The 10,840-nt window shown below is 38.0% G+C and overlaps 1 protein-coding gene across 2 annotated transcripts in view; it reads right to left on the bottom strand.

Annotated features, from left to right (window-relative positions):
• Positions 1-10,840, bottom strand: part of rab6ba (RAB6B, member RAS oncogene family a) — a 494,609-nt gene that overhangs the window by 38,387 nt on the left and 445,382 nt on the right. For both annotated transcript variants that reach the window (XM_051923573.1, XM_028794772.2), the window contains exon 7: positions 6,597-6,663. In XM_051923573.1, coding sequence (XP_051779533.1) covers positions 6,597-6,663 — 67 coding nt within the window. The remainder of the gene's footprint in view (positions 1-6,596; positions 6,664-10,840) is intronic.

Here is a 10,840-nt window from a genome sequence, read left to right as displayed (position 1 = left end):
TTTTGAAACACTTGGGACTAGTTTTCAAGAGCTATGCCAAGTGACTCCAGTTGTCGCTTGTTGTCCTGATATCCAGTTACTATTTACTGAACCAGGCAACTATAGCTCAATTTTTCATTAGAACTGGACTAGGGGACTTTGACTTCATCCAGTAGGTGTCCCCACTGTCCTTCCGTTTCGCCTTTTCCGGCAAAGATCAGACTACATTGATGGGGCACTTTATGACCTGACTTATATGGTGAACTACTCATCCATTTACTGCTGCACATAAGTTCCTAGGAAACCTAGCTCTATCTACCTCTTTCATTAAACGCTATTCCACTTCAGGATCTGCTGTCTCTCATTTCAACCTAATTTCCAACCAACCTGACAGGCTTTGCTTCATCTCACCTCCCAACTCAAGCAGCCTTCATGAAGTAGATAGAAACTGGGAGAAATTCAAAACAGCAATACAAAGCATAAAAGTGAAGGTTGCAAGCCAAGCATCAAACCAAAAGGCAAATAAAACTGGGAGATTATCACATTCCACAAAGTGTCGGAAGTAACAGAGAGGATATAATTCACTCTGCAGGCCTCTTTGCAACATGGCTATAAATGGCATGACTTTACAATTTTACATATTTAGAGTTCACACTTAAATCTCAGAGTGCGTCCTGGAATTTTAAAAGCCAAGATAGTCACCACTAACAAAACACTGTGGAAAGTTTCTTCATGGGCTATGTCTGAATTTCTAATTTGCTGAAATACACTATTTTTGATGATACAGAAAATTAAAAAAATACTAATTTTGATTGATTCCTTTTACATTAACCACGACTCCTTAGAAATGATTTTACATTTTCATCTGTGTGCTATTGTAGCACATCTCAGATAGCAAGACTAATTCATCTCCGTTATCTGATCCCAGGGGTGAAGCCAAATGAGTAGTGCCTGAATACTGTATTTCCGGCTCTTTAAATCTCATTCTGACTGCTAATCTCCTTGTGCATCTCCAACTGAGTTGGAAAGAACTGGAGAGCATTAGAGTTAAGTGAAACGCTGTTTTGCTTGGTCTCATCGGAGAAGTATGTGGTGAATTAATACTGGGTCATCCGGAGACTGAACGTCGATTTACCATTAGGTGAGCAGTGATTAGTTGGCTGATTAACTGGGGTTACATTTGAGCAAGGATTTAAAATGCAGCTTAGATTGATTGCTTTGGAAAAAAATCTGAAAAGTCAGACTAGAAACACTGCAGTGTCCTGTGTAAGATGAGCCCATAATATGAATGGAATACCACTTAGCACAGCCTAGGGCTTGAGACAATTATAAGGAATATAGCAAATAAGATCTTCATGACAAATCCAGAAGACACTAATAGAGTAGAAATGGCAATGAGGGATACTAACAACAAACCTGTAAGATTCCTTCTTGCATGTGGAATGACCTGCCCTTCTTCCAAGTCTGAGCTCTTCAACCTTTGTGAAGGCTGGCTCTTGGTGACCCAATTCCAGATTCATTCTGGTGCCAGCTTTGTAATGAAATGTTGGCAACTAGCAGAAAATGTTTCACCACTAAACCTTCAATATTGCATTTTATAGGCTGGAATTCAATGAATATTCCTTAGCCTCAATATTATTTCACTGAGTATCCCTCTGGCTAAGTATAGAAACAGTAAAGTAGGGAAGACTTCTGGAAAAGTAGCTGGTCATCCTTGGTATTGTACAAGCATATGCTGCCATGTTGATCACACAGCTAGTTTATATACTATAATCAAATATTTAACTTCTGTATTTGCAGAAGTGAGGCTTCATGTTTCATGTTAACATAAACATGTAGCTGAAATTGTTAGTATTCTCAATCTTCTCTAAACTAAGTTAAAATGACAAAGGTGTTTAGTGTCTATCATTTTTTATTTTACATTTAGAAAAGAAAGGTTGCTTTTGCTTTATGACCTAACATATTATTTTAAATAATAAAACAAAAGCAATGACAAAATATTGGTACCCTTAACCTACTATAATAATTTATACCAAAATCTTTGGAGACAATGACTGCACTCAAGCACTGTCCATAGCTCTGCTGAGATTTCTGCATTTCTCGACTTGTACTTTATTTCACTCTTCTTAACCAAACTGCTCCCGATCTCTAAGTCTTGATGAGTTCTTTCTTCCATCTGTAAGTTTCAGCTCTTTCTATGGATGGTTAGTGTTATTCAGATCAGGAATCAATTTAGAAGAGTTCAATGCTTTCTTTCCCTCCACTTTTTTTGAGATATGTTTAAAGTCATTATCCTTCTGGAGGACTCATGACCTATGAATGAGACACAGCCGTACAATGCTGGGCTGTATGTTGTGCTCCAAAATGCTCAGATAGTCTTCTAATTTCATTGTTCCCTCCACAGATTCAAGGCAGCCAGTGCCAGAGGCAGTAGTGCAACCTGAAAACATCACTAAGCCACTATTATGTTTCACAGAAGGGATAATGTTCTTTTTACTGAAAGATTTATTTTGTTTTCTGTGAACATGGAGTTGGTGTGATTTAAGAAAAAACTCTAATTTTGTTCCATCTGCAAAGGACATTGCAACAGAAGGACTGTGGTGTGTCAGCATACATTTAGGTAAACTCCAGTCAGGCTTTCCTTGTCAGTCTGTCTTAAAAGTGGAGTCTTTTTGGTTCTTCTACCTGAATAAGCCCAGTTTCATTCACACAGCAATGGACATAGTGACAAGAAACTGCTGCACATTCAACTTGAAGGTCAGCTTGGATCTGTTTTGAAGTTTTACCATTTTTTCTCCATTATATGAACAATCATTTTCTTTGTTCTAGGGGACATTTTCTTCCTGTGTCCACCTCAAGAGATGTTAGAGACAGTCCCATAGAGCCTTAAACTTCTTTGTAATACTGGGAACTGTGGTCACAGGAACGTCAAGCTCTTTGGAAATTGTCTTGTAGTCTTTACATTGACTATGCTTGGATATTACTCCTTCAGAAACAGTTTACTTTTCCTTCTGTTATCCATATTTAGTGTGATGGGCACAGTAACACAAAACAGTTAAGTGTGTGCTTTTCTCTATTTAAACTGGCTGAATGAGTGAAAATAAGATTGAAGAAAAAAGTGGTACTAATTAAAGGAAGAATCCGTGCCATACAGTTATGTCTTATACTGGGTATGTAACGTGTTCCAGTAATTTTGTCCAGACTGTTATAAAATGTCAATGTGGATATACAAGAATGTAATCCTTTTCAAAGCTTTTTTTATTTGCTTCTTTGCAAACCAAATAAATCCAAGTCAAGAAATTTGTTTGAAGAAAGGGGCATTATTTGAATAAAATTATAGGGGACCAATATTTTGTACTAAATCTTCCTAATAATAACATTTGTGGCCCACCAGGGGGCACACTGCTTCCCAAACCCGACATTGACAGATGTGGGACACAGTTTCAGGGCACATGTTTTTATTTTTATTTCTTTCTCTTGTGGGAAATGGGGGAAGGCGTTTCCCACCGTACAGCATAGTCACAAAACACAAGTATAAAGTGTTAGTATTCTCAATCTTCTCTAAACTGAGATTTCTGCATTTCTCGACGAGTACTTTTATCTCACTCTTCTTGATCAAACTGCTCTAGTTCTCTAAGTCTCTTCTCTCTTTTCCTCCACTCCTCTTGGCAGGCTTCATCTTCTCCCACCCGATTCTGGCTCCTGGAGTAGTGGCTGCTGGCTCTTTTTATAAGGCACCCGGAAGTGCTCCAAGTCCTCACTGACCTGGTTCTGGCAGCACTTCTGGATGTGGCGGAAGTGCTACAATTGCGGGCTCAGCAGTAGCTGCAGCAGCCATGGGCGGCGCACATGGAACCCAACAGGGCTGCACCACACGGCAGGAGTCTGAGGCACTGCTGCAACCCAGGGGGGCTGCCACCTAGCGCTCCAGGTTAATGCTCTGGATATGCTCCCTCTCCTGGTCCTCCCAGTGTAGAGGCATCCTGGCCGGGTAACAGCCCCAGCCATATGCTACACACTATAACAAATCTACCTGGCATGATACAATGAATAAAAGGGAGGGCCTTCCTCTGTCAGACCCTGATTTCCAAAGCTAGTTACTAGAGATACCTGGCCTGAAATATTTTTCACTTTATATTGTGAGGATATCTCCTCCTTGTTGGCTTATACTTTCTTGCTGGTTTCTGGCTACATTCTGAATTTATCTCTTTAGTCCAGCTTAGTTTCCCTCAAAATCACAAGGTTGCACCAGACCTCAAAAAATCTGACTGTAGAATCTGCTCTTCTTAACTTTTATCTGTTCTCAAATCTACCTTTACAGTCTAAAACTCCTCAACACATAGTATCTTCTCAATGTCCTCATCATCTAACCAACAAATGTTTGTTTTGAAAGTTTTTAGCCTGAATTCCAGGTACATCACAGTGCTGAAACTGCTTTTCTTAGAATTGTGAACAACATTCTTTGTGACGGTTGTATTGCTATGCTGCTCTTCATAAAGCTCAATGCTACTTTGACACTTTTACCATCATACTGTCTCAATAAGTCCAAAGTGTATATTTTGTAGAACATGGACTTGTTATCTTCATGATTTTGTTATTTGTCTTGCAACCTGTAGCATTTGCTCTTTGATTTTGAACCCAGAGTTCTGCAATCTGAACCTTGTGAGTCTATCCTTCAAGGTTCTGGGCTTGAACCTCTTCTTTTTAACACTCAGGCAGTCAGGTTAATCAATGTGGCCTGATGCTTATGTAAATAACACCCGACTCTATGTGAAAATGACTTCTGTCTGCACATTCACCATAGAAAAAGCAAAACACTAAATTACTTTTTTAGGGTTACCCAGCCAAGAAACGTAGTATCTTATCATTAAGCCTTGGATCGTGCCTCATTATCCCAGTGCCCACTGTGCCCCACCATGGAGTTGCACCAGCCTGTCCTCAGAATCTAAGATCTCTGCTGGAGTGAAAATTCATTTTGTCATCAATGAAATGTTACTTCTATAGATTGTATGTTGGAGTACTTTGTGGCCTAGGGGATAAGACATTTGACTTCATAGCATATGGTTTATTGCCTGCCTTTAGCTCTCCAGGTGACTTTAAGCAAGTCACTCAGCCTATCATTATCCAAAATAAAAAGAAATACATATAATCAGTTTTCTTTAGCTCTGTATTTGTTAAACACCTTATGAGAGTTCAAATGGCAGATGCAAGCTTTAAAAAGTATCGGCTAACTGTTTCTGTGCGTAAGCTCTCAATTGAACTTCAATAATACTCTTTTAAATGGCCTTCTCGAGCAAAATATGATCAGGTTCCAATTGGCCAAGAATGTTGCTTAACTTAAACTGAGCTCTGTGATCAACTTACCCCTCAGCTAGATTGTCTACACTATCTTCCTGTCAAGTATTGACTTGTCAGAATAATAATAAGTAATTAATTAAATTTAAATAGTGCCTTAATAACCTACTAAAAGTGCTTTACAAAGACAGTGGGTAACCACTTCAACTACCAATGTGTCGCATCAACCTGGGTGATGCAATGGCAGCCATTCTTGTGCCAGTACACTCACCACACTTTAGCTATTAGTTGGTGAAGGCATTAGGGGGATAGTTTAGAGGGATGATTAGGGGTCAGAATGACCAGGCCAGTGGTGGAAAATCTAGCCAGGACATACAGAAACACCCTACTCATTTTCGAAGGATGGCCATCTATATTTTATGTCCACAGAGAGCCAGGGCCTCAGTTTTACATTTCATCCGAGGAAAGGCACCAATGTTTACAGCACAGTGTCCCTGTCACTGCACTGGAGTTTTGGGATCCACATACAGAAAAGAAGGTAAGCACCCCTGATGCACCACATGCTGTACATTCTACATTAACAATATGATGGATTGTGTATATTAACTACTGGGTGGATTTTGGAATCTGGAATAGTGAAGCAGCAGTGCTAGCCAATGCACCATCATACCACCTAAACCAGTGACACTTACATAACAGATTAATCACATTAAAAGATGCACTGTGGTTATAACATAAAATACAGCAGAAAATGCAGCTGAATTATAAGACTGGCACTCAATTACTTCTCATAAGGTCTTAGCACACTTCAAGAAGCGTGATTCAATGACTTTACATATAAGTTCCTGCCTACTACTCCAAACTTGTCTTATTACCAGCTTTAAAGCCTAATCAGTGCCCTAAGCTGAATCCAATAATTTTAGGAGATGCTGAAGCAATACTTCACACCATAATTATATGTCACCAGACAACCTCAGCTCCTTTTGAAAATAAAGGACAACTGAGTGTGTCAAGATTGTGTTTATGTAAATTGGGGAATTTAGACAAGATATTTCAGTTCAGTATTATAAGGCAATTATACCATATTATTTGTGTTTATGAAGCCTCCAATACATGCCTGGTAATTAAAAAATATGAAAATATGTTTTCATGGTAATTCACAATATGCTATTTGAAATCTGAAAAAAAGCTAGTAAAAAATGAACAGCTGTCCTGCTAAAAACCTCACATGAAATGAAACAATTATCCTGTGTTTTCTATAATACACCCCTGAAATCCAAAACATGATTTCCTTTATCGTAGGTTTAATGATTAAAGGATACTGCCTTCTTTGCTCTTCTCTTGCATGCTCTCCATCCCAGGGAGTGCGGCTGCAACACGTCGGAAAAGCTGAAAGAAAAAAAAAAAACAAGAGTAAGTTTACATGACAAAATATACATGGTGAAGTAGTAAATACGAAAACAACCTCAACATCGAGCCATGTCAGGACCATGGCTGGAGCAAAATTTGGCTTTCTGGTCTTCAGAAGAAGGGGAAAACCTTCCATATTGTAAGAGAGGAAGGTCAACGAAGAAATTAAAGATCCCCAGGAAATTGGCATGAGTAGTGGAATGTCTGTTTCATTGTGTCTAAGGTCAAAGAAAGGAGCTTCCCAATATCTGGCCTGGTAGGGATGCTATAATTCAAACCAGTGCTTTGAAGTTCTGCCTTTTCACACAACATTTTGACACCAGTAAACATTTTTACCACTCAGCTGTACATTTGATGTGCACCAGCTGTCTTTGATTGTATCTGCTTTGACTTTAACTTATAAAAGGAAATTCCAGACTTAACCCAGTACAAAATCTCAAGAGCCAAAGCTTACTCCTTCAGCATCAGTGAAAAGACAGATACCAACTCCTGACAGAGTGCCAGTTCCGTGCAGATCTCAGTCATGCACACACCTACACTCACACAGGCTAATGTAGAGTCACCAATTGAGGCAGAAGCAACAACCGCCATTGTACTGTGCCACCTTTTATTACAACTTAGAACTGATTTTTTCAAGTCCCCTTAATCAAACACATCAGACAAATATAGAAAGACAGACAGACAGATATGTAGTTTATTTATTTCACATCACTTATATGCAGTATGGAAGAAATGACCGTCACCCCCTGGGTATGAAATTTGTGAAAAGTTGTGAAATCCAAATACCCAGAATCATTAGGCTTAATATCCACTTACAGCATTCATGACTTACATTTTAATGGTACTGGGGTTATATCAAGTAGTTCTATCATGGATGAACTAATACAATTTTCTTCACAACATGGTATTTATAACTCAATCAGATCCTAGCAGTCAAATGTTCTCCTGTTGGCTACCATCAAGGACAATACCAAGATGATAGGATCTTCTTAACTTACTATTGCAAACTAAAATGAGTGCAACAAAGCAAATGAAGAGACTAGCTAGAATAGGCACTGTTGCCCCAATTAATGACCTTTATTTTCCGGCTGGTGTCTTTTTCATAGAATTTTATGTCATCTATATATGCAAACCCAGTCAGTATCAGGCTAAAAGGAGAAGAGGAACTTATCTCTAAAGTTGACCCAAGGTCAGTACAAAGCAATTAAGGCAAATTGAGCTTGACAAATCCAGATTCAGTCATCAATAGGATGAGGTTAACGGCAGCCATTGTAATGCATTCCTCTTAATAAGAACTTCTTAATAAGGACATACAATTGAAAAGCTTAAGACAGAGCTAACCACTTCCTGTTAAAGTGGAGGGTATGAGTTGTTCAGAAGAGTGGTCAAGTGGTATAAATTTACATAAATTCAAAAACAGGTTTCACTTCAAAAAAAGACTGGCCCTGATACTCAAATGCAGGTTTTACATCCTAGACATCCAAAAGCTCCCAAAGACTAATAATCTCAAAAGGGAGAAGGGAATGATGAAAAACCCCTTGCTGAAATATTCAAAACAGTAATAATAATAATTATACATTTTATTTATTTAGCACCTTTCCCATGCTCAAGGCGCTTCACAGAGTCTCATAAAGAAAGAGCAGGTATATGTAACATTGGATACAGATATTTCCTGAATAGAACATGTAAACAGATAGATACGGGATATACAAAGGCATTAAATGGAATAAAAAACAGAGTAAAAAGCTAAATTCAGTACTAAAAGAAAGCCTAACAAATAACATAATTTGTGATATAACACACACACACAAATTATCCTGAGCATCTGGACAGAGAGGAAGACTAAAAAAGGAAGCAGAATGTGAGGTTAAGTTAAAAGCCTTCCTGAACAGATGAGTTTTAAGTTGTTTTTTTAAAAGAATGAATGGAGTCAGCTGATGTAATTAATTTAGGGAGGTGATTCCAAAGTCTGGGTGCTAAACAGATAAAAGCCCTGTCTGCCATAGAGTGCAGGATAGTAGGGAGTAGGCTGAGTTGCTGAGTTGGGAGGCTACAACACGCTGTAGAACCTTTATCCATCCATCCATTTTCCAACCCGCTGTCAAGATAAGTGAGAATTAGTCTGAAAGTTGTTAAGACTGAGGGCATCAAGACCAGACGTTTTTAACATTGGAGTTATAGAAGTGATTGTAAAAGTGGCTGGCACAAAGCCAATCTCAAGGGATGTATTTATTATTGTCATAAGAGTTGGGATTATAGCATGAAGGCAGGATCTAAGAAGTGTGGCTGGGATGGGGTCCAGTACGCAAGTAGTCAACCTCATATTACAAAGTAGGTAACTGACAAATGTGACCGGTGAAAATTTAGAAAAAGAGAGGGATGGAGTGGGAAGACAGGGAAATACTGTATATAAATGGATGATGGATTTATGTTATTTGAATTATTTAGATCTTTAATGTTATAGTGGAAAAAGTGGAAGAACTTTCACAGTCTTTGGGAGAGGAGGTAATTGGGCCAGATGCAGGCTTAAGTAGTTTATAAACTACAGAGAACAAAACCCTTGGGTTATCATGGCCACTTTCTATTATTCTGCCACGGCTGTAGTTGCTCTGCCCCTGTAAGCCTTTGATGGTCAGAGAAAGCCTGGATGTGCACAGTGAGGCTAGTCTTATGTGACATTCTCTTAAGGCATCAGCCAGCTGCTTTCAAAGACTGTAACTCCTAATAATAGTAATAATAATAATAAATATTCAAAAAATGATCAGGAAGAGAATTTAAAAAAATAAAAGAATTTGAAAACAATTTGAAAATTAACAAATTCAAAGTTCCAGAACCAAAATCAAATCCTGAGTCCACTGCACACAAAATAAAAACAAACACAAAATCAAAATCAAGAGTCAAAAGAGAATACAAGAAAGGTGAGCTGAATCACATGAGCTGGTAGGTAGCTAATGCCTCAGCACTGGCATGAAGTCTCTGAGTTTATTGTAAAGACTGTGGGTGGCTCCTCAGCTACAGTGTGCCTGCCCCCTTAAGCTCAGTAGACAATAAACAAAACGCGTAACTTACATAAAATAAAATCACATAAGTTGATAAGTAAAGCACAATAAAAAAAAATAACAAAAACGGTAACTTGGCAAAAGCAACCAAACTTAATCAGCAAAAAATAATTGTTATAATATCCAACTTTTATCATTTTTTGTGTAAATTCTTATGCAGTTCCAATCAATCTGTACATGCATTATATGGTTCTGAGACTGAAGGAATTTGAATATGAAGTTTAGTTTTGTCTGGAACCTACTTTGAGAAAATTCATTATTAAATCATTATTAAATTCACAATTAAAATTTTCTCACAATGACGTTTTATTTCCTGTTTAGGCGCTGCTATGTTATGTTTCTGTTTCTGTCATCTCCATGGAGCTCTTTCCCAGAATTCCCCAGGAAGCATTCAACTGTGATGTCTATTTTGTGACAATACAAAGATTACCCCAAGGAATTCTAGGTTATCTGAGCGTGACAGACACCTTGTTTCTCTGCATTGAAATGATAATTATGTAGTCATTCCTGGTTTTTCGAATCCCGTCTTTTGTTTTTGACTGATTTTTTTGATCACGTTTTGGCTTTGACAAAATATCTCACTGACTGCCAGTTTTGACCTATTCACTTCATCATTCTCATTTTTTTAATTGTCTCTTGCAAGTCAATATAATAATTAAAGAAAACAAACCTGATAATAATAAAAAAAACAAGAGACCGGAGGTGGAGCCCTGGTAAAACCATAATGGTCAAGGAAGATACAGTATCGTATGTAATGTGAGGAAAGAACTGCTGCCTTCACTTGCTTTCATGAGGTGTTATGTAGTAAGGCCTAAGGGGGCCATGATTCATTTATAATTTTGGGTTAGCTCTACCCCTACTGGTCATCCTCTTTTGTGCATTTTTGTTAAACTGAGCATATATTTTTCACATTGGTTTGTCTGATGAAATTAACCAATTAACCATGTACACATGTACATACACATATTCTGGTTTATTTGACATCCCTGGTTTTGGTTCCATGTACTTAGCAAAACTTACAAAATAAAGAGAGAAGGACTATTTAAATGTTCGTCTCTGATCCGTATAACCACATTAAAGACTATAACGAGATGTGT

This window comes from Erpetoichthys calabaricus, chromosome 2 (genome assembly GCF_900747795.2).
Source record: "Erpetoichthys calabaricus chromosome 2, fErpCal1.3, whole genome shotgun sequence".
NCBI lineage: Eukaryota > Metazoa > Chordata > Cladistia > Polypteriformes > Polypteridae > Erpetoichthys > Erpetoichthys calabaricus.
Note: the sequence above shows the minus strand (reverse complement) of the source record. Positions and strands in the feature narration are given on the sequence as shown.